Source organism: Engraulis encrasicolus, chromosome 9, assembly GCF_034702125.1.
Source record: "Engraulis encrasicolus isolate BLACKSEA-1 chromosome 9, IST_EnEncr_1.0, whole genome shotgun sequence".
NCBI lineage: Eukaryota > Metazoa > Chordata > Actinopteri > Clupeiformes > Engraulidae > Engraulis > Engraulis encrasicolus.
Genome location: NC_085865.1, coordinates 16359941 through 16382440, shown reverse-complemented (window position 1 = coordinate 16382440; position 22500 = coordinate 16359941). Strand labels below are relative to the sequence as shown.

The window sequence follows — 22500 nt, the reverse complement described above, 5'->3', positions numbered from 1 at the left end:
CTTAGACACAACCTCAAGCCTACAGAATGTATTTGTTTGCAGAAATACACAGAGCAAGAACACATATTGAAATGCATCTTGTTGTGTGTTACAGGGACCTACGTCAGAACAGTTATATATGAATTCAAGCATGACAACCTGATCCTTGCTACAAACAAATACTAGGTCTACAGATAGTTTCCTTTGTTGAGATATTTCTTTTTTTTTTAATCTGTAGGGACCTGTGAATGGTTTTACACATATTGAGGAATAAAGAAAACAATCAGTGCTATTGTGGCAAACCCAAGTTCATGTAAGACATGATAAAGGAATAGTGTGTCAAATCTGTATGAATGGTTGAATATACAGTCTGTTGAGAAAGAAAGAAGAGAGCCTTGCCTTTCAATGCCTCACCTGAGTATTCTACAGCTGAATTAGGTAAGGAAGTGTAAATTATGCCTGAAAAGAAATTGCCAGACTGTTTAAGGGTTAAGATGTTGAACTAAACTGTGCTCTAATGAGGTCATCCAATCTACTCTATTTCCTCCAATTGCATTTAACCAACAGTCATTATTTGGACCTACTCGTAAAGTGTTGCACAACACTGCAAAAATGACTGTAAATTACTGTATGTAGTCAAAGCACACGCTGTCTATTTGCAATCCCTCAACAGACTTCCAAGGCACACAGCAGAGAGAGAGAGAGAGAGAGAGAGAGAGAGAGAGAGAGAGAGAGAGAGAGAGAGAGAGAGAGAGAGAGATACAGATACAGATACAGATACAGAGACACACAGAGAGAGGGAGGAAGACAGACTGACAGACAGACAGAGAGAAACAATGTTCTAGAGCTCCTACAACTTTATACTACCCTACAAGTGGTATAAGCAAAGGAGAGAGAGAGAGAGAGAGAGAGAGAGAGAGAGAGAGAGAGAGAGAGAGTACTGTTATGTATAAGTGCATGTGTTTTGTGCGACTGCATCTTTCATCAGGTTTTCCCCCATTCATGTGTGTGTGTGTGTGTGTGTGTGTGTGTGTGTGTGTGTGTGTGTGTGTGTGTGTGTGTGTGTGTGTGTGTGTGTGTGTGTGTGTGTGTGTGTGTGCCATGTACAGTGTTCCTCTGTGAGTGTGGTGCAAGCGGGCGTAGACCCTGGCAGCCATGTTGATAATGAGGCAGCTTGTGTTGTCCTAAACCATCTGGAGCACATGAGGCGAGAGGCGGCGGGTCTGCCCAGCTCAATTAACCACAGCCCCTCCTCTCCACTGTGTGTGTGTGTGTGTGTGTGTGTGTGTGTGTGTGTGTGTGTGTGTGTGTGTGTGTGTGTGCGTGCGTGCGTGCGTGCATGTGTGCGTGCGTGCGTGTACGTACGTGTGTGCCAGTGTCGAGGATGTGGACTGGACTGCATTGTGAAGTTGCCCAACACAATTAACGGGCTCGTCCTCTTGGACACCATTGCCATTACACTAGCAAGGTGGAGCACAGCAAGCAGACTGGAAGGGGAGGTGGGTAGAGAGCATTGTGGGGGATTGTGGGGAGGATGGTGGGTAGGGTTGTGCCGATAGACGATATCATCGTCCATCGGCAATGAACAGCTGGCATCACGATGGACGCAAACATCGTGATGCCAAGGAATCCTCAACTTGTCTATTTTTGAAGCCGCTGCTATTGTCATCATTACGGTGCTTGGCATTGAAATTAACTGAAACATTAAACAAAAAATCCTTAGTAGCAGCGGACTGCGCACTGTGCGCAGGTATGAACTGACCGAGGTTGTCAACACAAGCCTAAAGCAGAGTCAATTTCTCTACGAAAAAAAAACGCAATGGAATAAAAAAAAAAAACTTGTGAATTAAGTCCTACTATTGTTTTTGCCGATGAGTTCAAGTAAGTGTCTGATTGCCTACATTTATTTCAGTGACCCAAGTTTCTACAACGGAGAGTCGGGAGGCATTGGTTCTCCCTCCGGAGTAACGTGAAAGCAACAAATCGTTCAATTGCGACAGTTTACCATTTCATGTTTAACGGAAATTCAACTCAAGATGTTTAATCTCTCCGCGATGGAGATGTCTTGTGAAGTAGCCACACAAGATTGTAGGCTACACTTCTGATTAGCCCACTGTCAAGAGGGAGCGCAAGCGATTCCATGTCTACCCACGTGTTCGTGGCTTCACCGAATTAAAAAAGTCTCGCTATGTGCTAAAGGAACATTCGTATAGTGTCGGGTAATTTGCTAACTCGGCTAAAATCCATTGCAAAACCTCGAGAGGGCACGCGTGGGTTCTCATCTCTTCCATTTGACAAACGTTCTGGGCTTCCCTGCACTGTATGGCTAAAGTTATGTAGGACGATGCAAAAACACCGTGACACAGCTCATCTTGAAATAGAATTACTACACCAATAAATAACACACTCTAGTAGCAGCCTGCGGCAGGCTACATTAGTAGGCTGCATTGTGAAATTTATTGAAAATAAGTTTCCACGCAGTAGAGTTTGGAAGAGTAGTAGGCACTGGGCTTGAAGCTGATGGTGACACAAGAGATAAGAAGGGCGAGGGGGAGGGGACGGAGGGGGAGAGCCGCTCTCACCGCCTTCTATCCTTGTCAAACAAATCAACAACACGTCTTCCTTTGTCACGCCCTTCAAGTTAAGAGTCCTGAAAGCGCTTAGACGAGACGTTGTTTTTCTTTTTTTTCCCTCTACTGCGACCAATCGACCAATGAGATTTGGTGGACTATATATTTTTTTGGTCAACCAACGATTAGTCGATTATTTGTGGACAGCCCTAGCTGCCAATTAGGGGGACATCGCCCAAGCCTAATGGTGGGTGTAATTGGGAAGGGGTAGCATCCACAGTGAAGTCGATTCCATCTTCACAACTAAATTGTTGATTTACATCTCTACAAGTAAACTGCAATGGCAGGCAAATAAGCAAAGGGATATGGGGTGTCTCTTTCTCTCTTTTCTCATTCCTTCTCGTTCTGCCCCCTTCCCCCTTTTCATGTCTTTCACCTTCCCCTTTTTCATCATCTCTCTGTCTCTCTCTCCCCCTCTCTCATTCTCTCCCTCTCTTTCTGCCCTCCTCACTGTTCTTTTTTCTGTTTTGTTTCTTCTTCACCAAGAAGAAAAGCTGTTGAAAGAGAAAAAAACGTTTCTGTCTCGCCAAGGGAAGCTGTTTGAGCAGAAACCCCAAAAGAGAATTGAAGGGCTTGAGAGGTCTCTTAATGTCATAGCCAATCACATTGATGTGCTGCACAAAGATATAGGACGTGACCAAGAGACAACTGATCTGTGTTTACCTTTGCAGTGTGTGTGTGTGTGTGTGTGTGTGTGTGTGTGTGTGTGTGTGTGTGTGTGTGTGTGTGTGTGTGTGTGTGTGTGTGTGTGTGTGTGTGTGTGTGTACGTGCGTGTGTGCGTGCGTGCATGTGAGTGTGCAAGTGTGCGTACGTGCATGCGTGAGGAAGCCCAGGATGATGCCTGTGATAGTGTGAGAGGAAACTTCACTGATGACCTCACAAGGGCTTCACTGCGCTGTGGAGATCCTGTGGAGATTAGACCAGCAGAGCTCAACACAACGTGTCAAAGTCCTTATTCCTCACAGTTTGCTTTAGGGCAGCCAATGGTCATGTTTTTAAACGCCTCAGTCAATGACATTCAATGGCTGATGTTTCTTTCTTCCAATTTTCCCTTGTAACTACACTGGAAGAAATTTCCCCTGCAATATATCGGCAGTTATTGGCAATTATATTTACCTGTGATTCTACTGTTATTTCACACCAAACATCAAATACAGCTCAGTGCTGTTTAATGTATCACAGTATATAACAATGTTTCAGTAGCAATTGAACTGTTAAAACAGTACTCTACAGAATTTTCACAGTATTAGTATTGTTAAACTAAAAGTGATCTACAATATTTATACAGTAGTATAGGTAAAATAACAGTACACTTCAGTTAAAAAGTTGAAGATGTACTGTGAGATGACAGGCAATTACTGGGTCATAGATGCATTAATGAATATGGCCATGGCAACTTCCCGCCCACCCATCATTCTCTATAACTCTGGTACCCTGGCCATTTTACCTCCCACCCTCCCATCATTCACCATGACTGAAGTGCTTTGAGCATGATACTATCCTGCTACTATGCTTTATTGAGATGCTGGTTTGCAGTGGTCCTTTGAATGTGTGTTGCATGAATACAAGTTCAGTGTACGCAGTGTTGTGTTACAATGACAATGGGAGTGTGTGAGGTGGGCTTTTTGATGTAGCCTATCAGCTCTTGGTGAGCCAGTGATGAAAAAAGTATTGTCCAGTCGGTAAAAACGTAATTTGCACTAAGTAGCACAGCAAACAAGCAGCACTACAAGCTAGCTCTCAAAGCAATGCCTAATTTGCAGCAGGCACATTATATGCAACAATGCCACAAATTATGCCACACACAGCAAGGGCCACAAAGCAAGCTTTCACAAAGAGGAAAGTATGGAAGCCTGTAAGCAAGTGCTATGCTGTGCCATGCAGGCCAGCCAGCAGGCAGGCAAGCAACGGAGGTGTTGATAGTCCAGATTTATAAACAGGTGCAAGAGTACCACGTGATCATCAGGCATTTGGCAGGTGAAGGCCATAATTGAATAATGGCACAACAGCCCTTAGCACTCAGGTGAGGTCAGGCACTGATTAGCAGATTGGTTTAGATGGGACTGCTTGTTGCAAGAGTGTTCTTAAAATGTTTCAGCCATTCACACTTTCATCACTATCAAAATGCATGTGCTACTCATACTGTGCTGCATCAATCACTTTTAAAGTATTGTAGTTTCCTTAGAAATTGTTTCATGCTTGGTAGTATCAGAGAATCTTTAACCAGTGAGAAGTTTTCCAGGTGGTATAGCAACTTGATGGCGATCACGGACAATGGAGGATGAATGGGTTTCAATGGTGCTGCCTAAAATAACTTGGTTGCTTCCACAACAATGCTGCTATTGTACAGTACTTACTGGTTATGCTCAATACTCAATAAGTACTTTTTCCACAGTAGTTGTCTGTTTTTTTAAAAGACAGTAGAATGCTGTTGCAGAATTGCCCTAAATTAACAGCTATTTTTTTACAGTGTAGCAGAGCTAGCCAGTCCCAAAGTCTAGAATTTTTTTAGTCACAGCACAATGCACAACCAGCCGGTCAGAAACTTTGCATTTGGAGGTGAGTGGAGGAGAGAGTAGGGATTGCAAAATAACCGGCTGTACGAACCTGCATTCCCAAGGCCAGTTTGCCCGTACAATATGTGGAATGGGTGCTCTACTACAAAGGGCGGTACAGCACCACTTTTTTTTTTACTCATGGCCATGTCAGAGAAATGTATGACAATATTATTGAGGGTAATGATGCTTTTGTATGTAATTGATTGGACTGTGAGCACTGAAGAGCTGACCTGTTCATTAATTCTTTAAACCCACACACAAATCTCCATGTCATTGGAGCCATGGCCAAGGCAGAATTCACATTACTTGAAATCATTACCAAATCTGATTTCTGTCCTACAGATTTTTTTTCCATTTTATGGCAGTACTTCTCTATACCCATATCGTCAATTTTTGGTCAAAATGAGATTTTTGCATAACTTTACACCCCTACCAAAAAACTCATTAAAACTGCCAACTGCACAGCCCACTCCCATCGCATAAAAGAAAGAAGAAAGGAAAACATCTAAAGCGGTCTAATACATAATGTCCTCTGCATACAAGCTGACTGTTTGCTACGCCATGCATGGATATCACAACACCGATGTGCTCACCACCCTGTACACGTACACGATCATAAGCCCCCCCAGCCCACACACAGAAAATTGCTACCACTTGAAAATACATAATGTAATACTCTGTCTTGATTCATTAGCATCACCCTGAAATCTGTGTGCTGCTAAGCAGCCTGGGAAGTGAGCTAATTCATCAATAAAGAAAACAATCTAAATACAAATGGAGCGACAAAACTCTCATGCAGTAAGAGCAGTAAATGACATGTCAGACTCAATGGGTGGGCAAGGGGACAGGAAGAGTACGAGACAGCCATGTTGTGACGGTCATCGCCGTGTCTCATCCTCTCGTCTTTCTCCCAGCTACTTAAGGCTGCTAATGAATGAGGGTCACGGACAACGAGGGCCACAGTGCCCTTAGCAAGCAACTGGCAGGAAATGGAGGACAGAGATAATGACCCTACACGCTCGCCTACACACCTCACTCGTCTACTGGCACAAAGAGGGAGAGAGAGGTAGAAGGGAACACGTGAAATTATAGTTTAGGTTCTCAATTACAAAGTAAAATACTCCTTGGGTATGCAATTAATCTGAAGCCTGTGTTTGGTGAATTGGATGCTGACTCTGCAACTAGTGAACTGATAAAACCTGACAGTCAATTTATGAAACATACTAGAAAGTAGTATTTTTTCTTCTTCAAACTCCTCATCTTCATTTCATTGGGTTTGCGGCAGCGTTTTAATGGGCCTTTCCTCAACTTGTCTCTCTCTCTTAATGTTTCTTGGTAAACTGTGCAATAGGACACACACATGGAGCCTGTGTGACAGTGTGACAGTGACGAGCCACATCCCAGAGGAGGTTAATTGTTCATATTTGGTCTATTGCACTAATGCCGAGCTATTGAACATGTGTTCAGTCTATCAAGAGTCGGCATAGTGATTCACAGAATGTCTCTGCTTTAATTGTCGCCTGGTAACACTCTCAACATTCCAAGCAGTCATTGGAGAGGAGACTTCCCATTACACCCATGAGGGCTAAAACACACACACACCATTCATCATTCACACACGCACACACACACACGACACACAGCTTTGGAAACATCGCATTCAGCTTTAAAATAATTAAAAGGACTGACAAAGTGTTCAAGCGAATGCCACAGTGTATTGTGTGCTTTCTGCTTGTCAGTAAGTGTGAATAGGAGTGAAGAAATGTAATCAACTTGAAATGTTTGGGAAAGGCGCATGGATCCCACTGTTCTTTCCATTGATTTGGATTTGTTGAGGGCAATTGAGTGTTAGCAGAATTGAAGCGTGCAGATAGAGTGTCCTCAAACACAAAGGAAGGGTGGCAGAGAGAGAGAGAGAGAGAGAGAGAGAGAGAGAGAGAGAGAGAGAGAGAGAGAGAGAGAGAGAGTAGTGATGGATGTGAGGAAAGGAGGGTGGCTGTGCATTCTAATGAGGTATCTACTGGAGTACCAACTACAAGAGCATCTCCATATCTCCCATGACTTATGACTAATTATGTCTCCGGACCGTAAGCAATAAAAAAAATGTTGCACTAGCTACATAGGAGCTGACAATTCAGAGCAGATAAATCGGGTTATTACCCGCCGTGCTTACAGCTTTGCCAATAGGTAAGTTCAAATGATTAAAAACCTTAATTTCAAAGAAGAATGAGTGTCCTCCACCAAAGGATGTGTGTGTGTGTGTGTGTGTGTGTGCTCGAGAAAGTCACTGAGTAGCAAAGCAAACATAAATTATATCCAATGCATATCTGTGGTGCGGTGGCACTGCCTTAATGTAGGAACTGATTATCGAACAGTATTTATGAATCAATAAAATACCTAAGCGCAACTTTACTTTTATTTACCTTGACTAAAATTCCAACACATACTCGGGACATTTTTTCCCACACATTGTCCTTATATCTACAACTCTTAAATCGGGTAACGATCTACGTACTTGCTCTCCCATCCTCGCACCATACAGTAAATGTATTTGCCTTTGTAGACCATGACTATGGCCTCACTGTTCAATATTCCCCACTGTGCCTAGACTGCTATGTTGAGGGATGTTTGGTCTGCAAACTTGCTGAGGGCAAATGCTGACACACAGATTAAGTCAATTAAATGGTAATGGCCTGGGGAGACGAGCAGGATCAATGGCTGTAAAAGCTGAGACATTAATGAGAGACGGGAGGTCTGGCCTTGAACAGAGACATGCCGTATGGAAGGAACAGGAAGCACAGCAAAATAACAAACCAAAACAAACCCAAACAGCACTGGCAGTGTCTTCTGACGTGGAGACAATATAAACTCACAACAACCCACAAGCCACATGTGCAGACAATATTACCTCACAGCCACCCAGTAGATTTGCAGAGCTACTGACCTCAATACACAGTTCCAAACACACTGGCACGTTCTGTCATCTCCAATCAACAGCAGTAAACAATTAAAACAACTCATGTGGCGACATTCATGTGGTCTTTCAGTCAGGTCTTTCAATGTCTCTCACGTGCACACTTACGCACGTACACAAACACACACACAAACACATGCGCGCGCGACATTGAGATATATAACTTAACGGCCTCCGGATACTCAGGTCATTAATACAGATGGCCGTAACTGAGATTCTTAAAGTGATACTGTCCCATTTTTGGAAATAACCTTATTTTACACCTCCCCTTGAGTTAAATAATAGGCTGTTACCTTTCTCCTATACTATACTACTAATCGTTTTCTAGTTATGGCAGTGCACATTTTACCTCCAAGCTAACAGTTAACATTGAGTCCTATGAGACCAGTTAGCCGCGAGCTGGTCTCATTGGACTCAATGTTAACTGCTAGCATGGAGGTAAAATTTGCACTGCCATAGCCAGAGAACGGTTGAAAGTACAGGTGAACGGTAAAACACTATTATTTAACTCAAGGGGAGGTGTAAAATAAGCTCATTTCCAAAAATGGGACAGTATCACTTTTTAAGCTTCAATGTTTAGAGCAGTGGTTCTCAAACTTTTTCCATCATTCCCCCCTTCAGAGGGTCTGGATGCTTCCGAGCCCCCCTCCCCCCCAAGCAACAGCAGTAGGCCTACTCGCGCAAACTGATTTTGCGAACGCTGCGCAAAATCAAAGGAAAGGTGACTGGTGGAGATTAAACAGGACTGCAGTCAAATGCAAATGTGTGTTCATGTCCTATGCTATTCAAATCCATGACAATTAATAATATAATATTGGTGAGGGCTTTAAACTTATTGACTTATTGGTGAGACAGAAAATCATTTCCTTGGGAGAAAAAAGCCAAAATCAGATGTCACACACCCTCCCTGAGATACCTCCCCGCCCCCCCAGGGGGGCTTATGCCCCACTTTGAGAAACACTGGTTTAGAGTAATACAATAGAGTGAGATATTGACCACTGTGGGTAAAGCCCATGTATAACGTGAAGGCAATTTTACAGCTCATTACCCTCACAAGCAGCATCCTGTGGTGACATTGTAAACACACACACGCAGGCAGGCAGGCACGCACGCACGCGCGCACACACACATACACACACACACACAGACACAGACACACACACACAGGTGTGTCCTTACCAGGTGTGTTGAGTAGTCGTGAGGAGCGGCATGCGTAGGCCAGGTGTTGTTGGCAGTACTCGGAGGCTCCGATGACGGCTGCCACCTGCTCCATAGAGGCGCTGTAGTTCAGCTGCAGCACCGTACGCCGCTCACGACTCGAACCCGTCACCAACGTCTGGGCTGGCAGGTTGTTCGGCACCGTGGTCCACACCATGTCCTCTGTAGGGGGGTCAGAAACAACATAAACTAAAGGTTGGGGGTTGGGCTTGGAAATTGGATAGGGCATAGCTAAAGCATTAATCGGGTAAGTGTGCTTGTTGTTGCCAATGATATGAGCGGTCATGTCTGGTCAAGATTATTTATACAGCGCATTTCATATACAGGCAGATCAGTGTGCTTAAAAGAAATGTAATGACAGATTACCAAGTAAAAGTAAAGTGTAAAGTCCTCTGTAGTAGAAAATATCCTCAAGCAATAAGTTGTATATTTAAGTCTTCATGACGTGTTGATGGAGTGGAGATCTTGGCATGTGTTTCATTCGACTTAAACCCTTGATGCCTTGAAAGAAAGCAAACAAATAACTGGGAAGTATTTCAGGTGAAATCAACCAGCATTGGCAGTATGCAGTTTTTCAAGGCATGGGAAAATCAAATTATCTGCATGGAAATGTTGGATTATTTCCTGCATCCACCCCCATACAGCAGGGGAACATACATGAACTATGTAAGGGTTAACGTTCGGCGAGAAGGTCGCTACCGTGGAATAGCATCACGACAGAGAGAATCTTTAGACCCCGACGCGGAGCGGAAGTGCTGCTATTCCACAAAGCGACCGACTCACCGAACGTTAACCCGCTTATTATATGGATATACTTAAATGATTCACACATGGCGGGGACATTTCTTTATTTAATGTTAAGTTTATTATAATTTTTCATGTCAAAAGATTGTTGCTGCGCAACACAAAATAGTGCCACTAACATTCGCTTTAGCAGTGAAAAGTCTTGTTGCCATTGACAGCGGTCTGATATAGACCAACTCGTTCTTATCTCAAATATCAGACGTGCGAACGTTGGGGAGCCCCATTGAAATGAATGGAGCATTCGACCGATGACGTCACACCATATAATAATATACAATTAACCCCACAGCTGCTATTCAGTACTTCCATAGACTCTATGTTCCATTTTTATTGTAACAATATGTTCTCCGTTTACCTTTTAGATATTTCTGTTTTACTCTATTGTATTCTATTCTACTCTCTAAAAGAGTTGTCGCCTATCCATCTGTTTGGAATAACAGCTAATAACCTGACTTTCAATTAATCACTTGGCTTCAGAAGTCACTCATATGAAAGCTACAACCCTCCCGAATGAAAATGTATGTACAAAAATACATTTCATGCACCAAAGAAAGATTGACCCTTTATTGAACACAGACAGGGCAGATTTTCACAAGACAAAAGTTTTGTCGCCTATCGGACATAATGTGAAAATGAGCAGATAAGTCACTTCAAAACACTTCAAATACGCAGATTGGGTGTCATACTTAATCACTGATTCACTCACACCTCTCCAGAAAATCAACTTTGGCCTTAGGTGTATGTTTAGGGTCATTGTAGTCATGGAAAGCAACACAATGAAAATCAATGGAGTTCAATGAGAGATGGTGACATATTTGCTATTCGTAGAGCAATACATTTTTAACTTCATGATGTAATCAATGATAAAAGCCCTCACACATCAGCTGCATGCATGCAGCTCCACATAAGAGCTACATACATTTTCATTCGGGAGGGTTGTAGCTTTCATATGAGTGACTTCTGAAGCCAAGTGATTAATTGAAAGTCAGGTTATTAGCTGTTATTCCAAACAGATGGATAGGCGACAACTCTTTTGGAGAGTAGTGTATTCTACAAAGCTGACCTTACAAGCTTGATACAGAGTGCAGTAATGGAATACAAACTCGAAACAGGATTATGTACTATTATGTCCAATATAGTGCTGTACAGCTGTGACTATGTCCAAAAATGTTGATGATGTCATGTGAAATCAGTGAAATCAGCTCTGCTCTCTCTGTCTGTTGATCTGCATTACATAAACAGCCGTAATAAATGTTACCCGGCCCAAAATGTCATGCTTGGCTCTTGGTGCCGCTATGGAGCTTCTCTTCTCTGTGGCCGGCTCCAAGTGTAATTTGTAGCAGCCGCCCACTGGACTCTGCAGCCATCTGGCCATGTCTGATTGAGGGGTTTAAGTCACTCATCTTGGGCCTGGTCTGGACTGGTCTGGGGGATTTGTTGGGCCACACTGGAGGCAGAGGTGTCTGTCTGAGATGGGATGACACTGTACACAGTTTATGTGATCAGAGACTCCCCAATGTGCTGTAAAATAACTTGACTATTTTCTCTTCTGCTCCCAGGGGCAGTGTGTGTGTGTGTGTGTGTGTGTGTGTGTGTGTGTGTGTGTGTGTGTGTGTGTGTGTGTGTGTGTGTGTGTGTGTGTGTGTGTGTGTGTGTTGGTGTGTGTGTGTGTGTGTGTGTGTGTGTGTGTGTTTGTGTTTGTGTTTGTGTTTGTGTTTGTGTTTGTGTTCGTGCTGCGTGAGTGTGTGTGCGTGTGCGTGTGCGTGTGTATGTGTGTGTTTTGCTTGTTCCTCTGGAGCTACCAGTTGCTACAAGAGTAGGATCATGTCTCTCAACCTTGAAACACAACAAAGCTAACTCCATTCATCAAAATGGCTTGCTACTTAATCTTACAGTTTAAGTTTGCTTTAACGTCTGCTAAATGAATGCAATGTAACATTGATCCATCTGGCTGCTGTGTATCTTTCATGTTTCAGATGACCTTGTAGTTTGTTTGTTTGCTAACTTCACCGCAATTCAATGTAACACTGCTGCAGTTTACCTGCCATGTTGCAGATGACCATATAGTTTCTTTATAACCTGTGCTAGGTTTACCGTAATTCAATATAACACTGCTCCATCTCCGCTGCAGTGTACCTGTCATGTTGCAGATGACCTTGAACGGGCCAAGTGGTCCACTGCCGTCCGGGTCGATCCAGTAGGCCTCTGACGTCTTGCCGAGGTGTTTATAGGCCTCGCAGGATCGCTCATACACCGCTGGGAAAGAAGAGAACAGGAAAGTGAAAACAAACAAGTATGGCAGTTCAAAAGCACATCATGATACCCTATGTAATATAGAATATAATAACAATATAATACATAATATAATACACTTCCACAGTTGGTGGAGGCAACTTTCTTATTGGAGATTCTGCTTCTGGCTGACTCTTGTCTTTGCCAAAGGGCTGGTGATAAAATGTAAATCACGTCTGGCTTGGGGTGGAGGTGATTAGAAAGGACAGTGTGGTCTTTGGTGTTGTGCAGAAGTCAAGGCCAACACATGAGACTGGTTTTACAGCATTTAGTAGAAATTGCTGAAGAGTTTTCATAAAAAATATAAAAATCCATACAATTAGTATTGCATACAGAAGCCTCCAGATAAGAATAAAATATTTAAGATAATAAAGATGTATGCTAAGTTTCAGTTTGTATAAAGATCTTAAAGATCTGTTAATATATTTTTAAACTTTATGATGAAATTCATTTTCAAGACATGCTTAAAACTCAAGTCCCCCTGTTGTGCTACCCGCTGTCTTTCCCTTCAGTGAGCTTGAGAGGGTAGGGCACAGCACAACATGAGCCAACACAGCAGAGCACAGCACAGCACAACACAGCGCTGCATGACATAACACAGCACAGCATGACACGGCATGGAACAACACAGTAGAGCACAGCACAGCACAGCGTTACACAGCATGGTACAGAACAACACAGCACAGCATAGCACAGCACATCACAGGACATCATGACATCACAGCACAGCACAGCACATCACAGCACATCACAGCACAGCACAGCACAGCACAGCACAGCACAGCACAGCACAGCACAGCACAGCACAGCACAGCACAGCACAGCACAGCACAGCACAAGAGAATGTGCTCATCTGTCCCCCAATCCCAGAATTCAAGTACATACATGCATGCTCACAGGCACACAAAATATAGGCCCAGGACACTCAACCCACTGGGAAATGCCCAGTATGTCATATTACCAGTCCATCCCTGCACACACACACACTTACAGGTGTGACATGTGGCTCCAGCGTATCCAGTCCCATCACATGAACAGCTGAAGCTATCCCAGGTCTGTGTACACCGGCCCCCATGCTCACAGTGGTTAGGCATACACCTGGCAGAAGAAACACACACAGGCACGCACGCACCCACACACACACACATACGCACAAAAGACAAAGGAAAGCAATGAGTTTTGTTTTTTAGCATGTAACTTTTGGCCAAACCTTCAAGAATTAGTGACATCCACATTGAAAACATTAGTCATGCTTGTTTACATCATGTCAGAAAGGAGCAGTGCTTCCAACTGAAGATTTGGGGTATGATCGAAGGCAGAAACATTTGTTATCTAACTTTGTTCAGACATTGTACCCACATACTTTTGAAAACAAACTTGACATACATCAGCCTTTGAGTGCACTTCTGTTATATTATATGTTATTATTATATAGGTATTACCAGTATATACAGACGCAATAGTGTGCAATTTTGGTTCACCTTGATGGGCCAAGCAAACACATAAAGCACACTGGTCTACAGCATCTGAACAAAACAATGTCTGTCTGTTAGTGTCTGTCATGCTCTTGGAAGAAAACAGAGCATGTGTGACAATCTGCAGACAATCCCTTTCACATATCAGACGTGGAGGTCTACCTGAATCTACTTGAAAGGTTTGGAGTGAAAAGATGCACATTGTCATAAAATGGCACCAGCGGGCAATGTTATTTCAACTCTTCTCACTGCTGCTGCCTAGATATTGTTAGAGTGGGATTTAGTCAATTGGAGGCACTTTTTTTTTTATCTCTCAAGCATTGACAGTAATCTCTCACACATGGATACACATAAAAAATAATGTAATCTCTTTGTCCTTTATGATGAAATAACACTGTCACATCTCCACTTGCTTTTTTGACTATCTACAAAAAAAATCTGAAAAGCTCTGTGGGAAAAAGATGTCCACAGAGGACTGTGCTCTGCTCTCAAACTTCAAAGCGTTCCAGGCACACAAATACCAGAGGAGATGAAGCGATGAGAGGCACCGTAATTCCCTTAAAGAGATGTGCTGTATAAAATTAGGAAATTCCACACCGTGTAGATTCCTGCAATATACCCATTATGCTCGCCTTGTGTGAATTCTTCATTAAAGCCAGCATGTTAAGGCAATTAGTGACTTCTCTGACTCTACCCACCATGGATACAATGGTTACAGCTATCTTCAAAGGTGTGACAAATTAGCAAAAGTATAAAAAAGCAAGATGGGAGAGGGTAGATGAGGAGAGGAGAGGAGAGGGGAGGAAAGGAGGGAGGGGGGGTTGTTCAGTCTGTGCTATCTGTGCAGCAGTGGAGAAAAAAAGGGATTCCAGGAATTCCAAGTCCACCTTTATAATAGTTGATATTTAAAGGGACACTGTGTGAGATTTTTAGTTGTTTATTTCCAGAATTCATGCTGCCCATTCACTAATGTTACCTTTTTCATGAATACTTACCACCACCATCAAATTCTAAGTATTCATTATGACTGGAAAAAATGTACTTCTCATACATGAAAAGGGGGATCTTCTCCATGGTCCGCCATTTTTAATTTCCAGAAATAGCCATTTTTAGCTGCAAAAATGACTGTACATGGACCACACTAGAAACTATTTGTTCATTACTTAGTAAACTTTCATGTAAAGATCAAATTTGGCAATAGGCAGCCCACTTTCAATGAGCAGCATAGTTGCAGTACCTTTTTTGACCATTTCCTGCACAGTGTACCTTTAATGTCAACGTAATTACTACACTATCTCCTGGGCCGAAATAAAAAATGAGCACCATCCCTCTTGGTGGTAGTGGACATTGTCCCACTGGAATCACACAGACACATACATACACATGCGCGCGCGCACACACACACACACACACACACACACACACACACACACACACACGAAGGAAGTCCTGGTGGAGTATTATTAGCTCAGTGGATACCAAGGGAGTCTTATCATGTTGACTTTTCCCCTCACCCCCCTCCTCTGATGCTGAGGTGGCCATGATCACATTCAATCTTCCTGTAATGCATCAGACTAATTGCTCTGGTGTGTGTGTGTGTGTGTGTGTGTGTGTGTGTGTGTGTGTGTGTGTGTGTGTGTGTGTGTGTGTGTGTGTGTGTGTGTGTGTGTGTGTGTGTGTGTGTGTGTGTGTGTGTGTGTGTGTGTGTGTGCGTGCATCACGCACAGTCAGCCTCTCTGTGTGGCCACAAACAAAAATGCATGCAGGTCACATTTATGCTCTACCCAGGTGAGCTAAGCCATATCAGGCTGGCAGGCAGACGGCATTCTGGTAGATGTATAGTGATTTGCACAGAGATTTGCTGAATAAACGAGCTGAATTACAACATCATGATGATGAATGAGGACACAAAATCAATGCAGCGGTGACTGAGTGTTCTTCTCATTCTCCAGCCTCATTGTAATGAGGGGCACTGCTACTGTGTTCTGTGTTATTGTGGAGAGAAACATCACAAACATCACACATTCCCAGCACTGAGGAGAGGGAAGGAAAACATTCTAGAGTTTCTGGAGCGGAACTGTGATAGGCGTTGTGAAGTACAGAATAGCAAGCACTTCAGCAGAACAATCCAATCTGCATACATACGGTAGATGTGGATTGAAAAGTTGTGTAATATAAACAATTTGCCTCATCCAGAGTCAAAAGGGGTCATATTCTGTGCCGCTCACCACCAATACATGATGGCAACACAGCACAGTGCATATCCAGTGGCTCACCAAAATACAATTACTGTTAATTGCCACAATGAGCCTTCGCCGCTAAGGTGACAGTCTTATGGTGGCTTTTGATAGGTCCCATCCCCCATCCCCATCCCCCGTCGTTTTGCATCTTGGTGACACAAACACATGAAACAATTGCAGCCATTAGGATATTTTAAGTCTCAGATCGATGTTTCTATCTGGGGAACCAACCAGCTCCTGTTTCCAACCCCTTGCCACTCATCAGAATTCATTTAACGTGCCGACTGACATGAAAAATCAAAGTGAAACTGAGAGGAGAAGGCCGCTCTGCTGTGTACTGCCACCCCACAGATTTACAAATTACTACAATTTAATCAACTACTGAATTAGGTTTGATGAGGGTCAGGTAAATATTGAATTACTTGAAAGATTATTTGATTAGATATGATTAAATGCCAGCTGTTGCCTTAACTCTTGCTTTGCTTTGACAAAGAAGCAATTCAACTCATTCTGATGGAGGGGCTTTGATTACATGATAGCAGTTACATGGGCAGTCATGGGTGAGCGGTTAGGGCGTCAGACTTGCATCCCAGAGGTTGCCGGTTCGACTCTCGACCCGCCAGGTTGGTGGGGGGAGTAATCAACCAGTGCTCTCCCCCATCCTCCTCCATGACTGAGGTACCCTGAGCATGGTACCGTCCCACCGCACTGCTCCCCATGGGGCGCCACTGAGGGCTGCCCCCTTGCATGGGTAAGGCATAAATGCAATTTTGTTGTGTACAGTGTGCTGTGGAGTGCTGTATCACAATGACAATGGGAGTTGGAGTTTCCCAATGGGCTTTCACTTTTCACTTTTTCACATGGTCCCAATAACCGCACATGCATGCAGTCCCTACAGTTCCATGAAGCCACGCTCACTGATAAGAAATCTCCAAAATGCAGAGTTCTTTTCTTTCACAAAAGTAACAATGACATCAAGTGGAATTTAAGATAAAATTGTGTGCTTCTGGGATTTGAACTGGGTCAAAACCCACTACACATATACATATATTTCTGCCAATACTGATCACATCACTGATGTCAATTATGTATGTCTGGTGATCGTATTTCATTGCTGCCAGAGTTCCTTGGGCCAGAAATAACTGACAATTGGCAGGTTGGCCAGATAACATATTTTAATATTTTTGTGGTATAAAGAAACGTGTGTTAGGCTCAGCATAGTTACACACAGTATAAGAGAGGCCAGGCTAACACATATAGTCAATTATAATGACTTAGTTTTTTAGATGCAGCAAGCTCAGAATTATATAAGTTGTGTTCATTGATTGGTCTCCAGGGTGGCTAACATTTCTTGGGTGAATTCACAGCCCATTTAAATAGCACACAGTCTCTCACATGCAAAAAAAAAAGCATAACGGAGAGAAGAAGAGAAAGAGAGAAAGACATAACATAACAGTGGGCAGTCAAGCTTCAATGGCTGTCTAGCTGAATGTGTCATTCAGCCCCAATGGCACAAAGCCAGCCTGGCAAGATCCCAGCCTGGTGCAGCATGTGATCACTACAAAGGCTAACCCTCTACCTCTACCTGTCTGGCATATCCTATCTGCCTGTCTGCTTGTTTATTTGTTTGTTTGTTTGTTTGTTTGTTTGTTTGTTTGTTTGCTTGCTTGTTTGTTTGTTTGTTTGTTTGTTTGTTTGTTTGTTTGTTTGTTTGTTTGGGAGCATTGCAGGCGAATGTGGTGAGTTCTCAGCAAATCTACTGTCTCTAAGCTGCTATGCACTCCTAGTCAACTCTGAAACTGAAAAAAAAAAAAACCATCTATAAAAATGATCCTCTATTCCGTAACTTCAAACGGTGTGGGGTGTTATTGAGCGTGCTGAACAAAAAAATACACTGCTGGTCAAAATCAGGAACTTATTTGGTACCTACTGTAATCATTAAGCCAGAACTAAAAAACACAGGTTTACCTGTCTATGATGGCACACATGTCCAGACTGACGTTCTCGAAGGCTCCCATCCTGCCCTGCTCTACAGCATGGAGGTCTGCTAGCTGGTCATCCACATGGATCAGCTGCATGCAGCCCTGGAACGCTCGCTGGGACGGAGACACACTGCTGTGCTGGAAGTAGCCTGAAAAGAATCATAGAACAGACAATGGTACTAGAGGTTAGAAATCAGTAGCTATTCAAATAGGTTGCTGCTATGCTGACAGGAAGATGGGACAGCATGTTCACAAATACTTCTGCATCTCATTCTGCATCAGCCCTAATAGCCAGTAATATATGGATACAGAAGAAATTCAATGTGGCATGATGAACTTTCCACTACAGGAGAACAAATCTCCAAGACCTATACATGTGGCTTCAATTTTTCTGCTTTGCACTGACTCGCCAGGTTACATGACTACATTGTGCAGCTGAGGGTAAACAATCATGCTCTTGAAATTCCTGAGTTTGTGGAAGATTAGAAAGGAATAACTTTCGGGCTCGAATATTTCTCCCATATTGAAAGACCTGGCAAGCACATTGAGTGCAAAGATTTCCTTTTTTCTTCAAGGAGAGACGGCAAATGAAAGGAGGGATGATGGGATATTGTGTTCTATCGAAAGGCTCATCGGTACATGATTAACTAGAATGGGCACTCGATAGAGCGCAAACCTTCGCCTACGCCACTTATTTTTTCTGGCCATGTTCAGAGTGTGACGCATAACATTCTCCAAATTTTGGTGTTAGTTTCATGTAAATCGGACCGGAATATCGTAATATTACAATTTTGGCCCAGTCTTGACCTCTTATTCAATTCCGCATGCACACGTTGTTCTGGCATATAGTGCTTGGCAAAGAAAAACTTTTTTTGACCTTTTCGTGACCTTGACCTTGACCTTTGACCCAATCACTCCCAAAAAGTAATCGATTGCTCCTTAGGTCATGACCAATCATCCCAGTAAATTTCATAAAAATCGGCTGAATTTACGTTTTTTGACCTTTTTGTGACCTTGACCTTGACCTTTGACCCAATGACTCCCAAAAAGTAATGGATTGTTCCTTGGGTCATGACCAATCATCCCACTAAATTTAATAAAAATCAGCTCAATTTACGTTTTTGACCTTGACCTTTGACCTTTGACCCAATCACTCCCAAAAACTAATCGATTGTTCCTTGGGTCATGACCAATCATCCCACTAAATTTCATAAAAATCGGCTCAGTTCTGTCTGAGTTATACGAAGTGCAAACAAACATTTTGACCTTGACCTTTGACCTTTGACCCAATCACTCCCAAAAACTAATCGATTGTTCCTTGGGTCATGACCAATCATCCCACCAAATTTGACAAAAATCGGCTCAGTTCTGTCTGAGTTATACGAAGTACAAACAAACAAACAAACAAACATATTCACAAACTAGAATGGGCACTCGGTAGAGCGCAAACCTTCGCCTACGCCACTTATTTTTTTCTGGCCATCTTCAAAGTGTGGGGCATAACATTCTTGGTGTTAGTTTCATTTAAATCGGACAGGAATATCGTAATATTACATTTTTGGCCCAGTCTTGACCTCTTATTCAATTCAGCATGCACACGTTCTTCTGGCATATAGTGCTTGGCAAAGAAAAACGTTTTTGACCTTTTCGTGACCTTGACCTTTGACCCAATCACTCCCAAAAAGTAATCGGTTGTTCCTTGGGTCATGACCAATCATCCCAGTAAATGTCATAAAAATCGGCTCAATTTACGTTTTGACCTTTTCGTGACCTTGACCTTGACCTTTGACCCAATCACTCCCAAAAAGTAATCGATTGTTCCTTGGGTCATGACCAATCATCCCACTAAATTTCATAAAAATCGGCTCAATTTACGTTTTTGACCTTTTCGTGACCTTGACCTGGACCTTTGACCTTTGACCCAATCACTCCCAAAAAGTAATTGATTGTTCCTTGGGTCATGACCAATCATCCCACTAAATTTCATAAAAATCGTCTCAATGTACGTTTTTGACCTTTTCGTGACCTTGACCTTTGACCTTTGACCCAATCACTCCCAAAAACTAATCAATTGTTCCTTGGGTCATGACCAATCATTCCACTAAATTTCATAAAAATCGGCTCAGTTCTGTCTGAGTTATACGAAGTACAAACAAACATTTTGACCTTGACCTTTGACCTTTGACCCAATCACTCCCAAAATCTAATCGATTCTTCCTTCGGTCATGACCAATCATCCCACAAAATTTCATAAAAATCGGCTCAGTTTTGACTGAGTTAGACGAAGTACAAACAAACAAACATATTCACAAATAAATACACGGCGGGCAAAACATAACCTTCTGGCGAAGGTAATCAGAGACATTTACCCATGTGGGTGTGTGGATGTGGGGAATGTAAGCCTTTGGGGAGACAGGAAATCCTCTGGGCTCAGTGTGTCTACACCACCAGAGTAAACAAAAGATGGCTTGCTGTGAGACTTGGACCAAACCCCAGTGAGGTATTGCTATCTATAATGCTATTGGTATTAATAAACAGGGAACAGCAGCTGGAATAACACACACACACACAGTTTACTTCTTTATTTGGATTGACAGATAGACATTTATCATAGCACAAGCCAAATTCTATAGGAGTTTACACAAAACTAACACACACACAAAACACACACACACACACACACACACACACACACACACACACACGCACACGCACACGCACACGCACACGCACATGCAGACGCACACACACACACGCATTCCCACGCACACCCACACACGCACGCACGCACACACACACTGCCTAAATGGGTGGAGCGGGCCTGAAAAGTTTCCTGAAGATTGCTGGAGCATCTGTCTCAGTCACACACCTGTGTGGAGGCTGTCTGCAAGAGCTGGTGTAATGGAGGCCAACTAGTAGAGTGTGGCTTTGTATGTTAGTAAACCGCCCTCCTGAAACATCATACAGTATCGCTAGCGCTGGGCTATTGGACTGGTCCTTTAGTCCAGCGGTATCATGCTCTGACTCCCATTGACGTGGTGTCGAGTTCGCAGCCCTGAGACATTTAGATAGAGAGAGAAAGCCTGTGTGCATGTGTGTATACATGCTTATTTGGATGCAACTTCTGGGCTCAAGCCTCTGCAATGATCCATCTTCTTAATTAATTGAGCCAGGTAACTTCTCTGAAACAGTTGCAACATGCAACGCCAGTGACATATGTATATAACCCCAAGAATTGTCTGCCACCAGAAGCCAACTTTCTGTCACCCCTCATTGACTATTTTCTTTCTCACCCCCTCTCTCCCTTTCTCCTCTCCTTTCGTAACATGTGTCAGAGAGAACATGATCGCTTCTCCTCTTCTGCCCTACTCTCCTTTCTCCCTCTCTCTTTTTCTTTCGTAGCATGTGTCAAGCAGGACATAAACAATTCTGCCTGGTGTGGTGTGTAAGTGCTGGTTCTGTTAGATTAATGAATACCTACACGGCCAATGCAATATGCATGAGGAGCACAGGATAGATTCAGTGGAAATTTCTGTTGGGGGATTTTGCTTGTATGCATTCATCAATAAAAGTGGTGCCCAGATGCTACGGCCTGGTTTGTTGCCCTGCAGTTGCCAGGCTCTTATGGCACTTTGAAGAACACATTCATATAAATGGACAGCATTTATTTTGAAGCCCGGTGTAACATTTTGGGGAACGTTTCAAGCAGATCGAGACAAGGAAATGGCATAAAGGATTTATTACAGTGAGTCCAATATGTATTTGATCCCTTGCTGATTTTGTTGGTTTGCCTACTAACAAAGACATGATCAGTCAATAAATGTTATGATAATATGTATTCTAATATGGAGAGACAGAATATCAAAAAGAAAATCCAGAAATTAACTGAAGAGAATATATATTAATTTATTTCCATTTCATCGAGCAAAATAAGTATTTGATCCCCTGCCAACTGATTACAGTTCCGGGCCCACAGACCAAATGGGCACTTCCGATCAACTTGTCATCTGAATTAAAGACACCTGTACATACTAACATGCATAAAAGACACATTGAATCAGCAGAATCAGTCCATAGTATGAGTGAATCAGTCACACTCCAACCTCACCAGCATGGGAAAGACCAAAGAGTGGTCAAATGATATCAGGGACACGATTTTAGACCTGAACAAAGATTAAATGGGCTGCAAAGCCACAAAATAGACACTGAGTATTAATGACCCAGCTGTTGATGCATTTCTTCCAAAATGTGAGGAATACAAAATGACTATCCATCAGCCTGTCTGGGGTTCTATACAAGATTTGACCTTTTGTAGGGATTTGATAATCATGAGAACAGAAAGAAATC

The 22500-nt window shown here is 42.9% G+C and overlaps 1 protein-coding gene across 1 annotated transcript in view; it reads right to left on the bottom strand.

Moving 5' to 3' along the window:
• Positions 1–22500, bottom strand: part of LOC134456121 (contactin-associated protein-like 2) — a 229035-nt gene that overhangs the window by 110927 nt on the left and 95608 nt on the right. The window contains exons 10-13 of the mRNA XM_063207554.1: positions 18140–18302; positions 13448–13554; positions 12301–12420; positions 9322–9522 (exon numbers count right to left, since the gene is read on the bottom strand). Of these exons, the coding sequence (XP_063063624.1) occupies positions 9322–9522; positions 12301–12420; positions 13448–13554; positions 18140–18302 (591 nt within the window). The remainder of the gene's footprint in view (positions 1–9321; positions 9523–12300; positions 12421–13447; positions 13555–18139; positions 18303–22500) is intronic.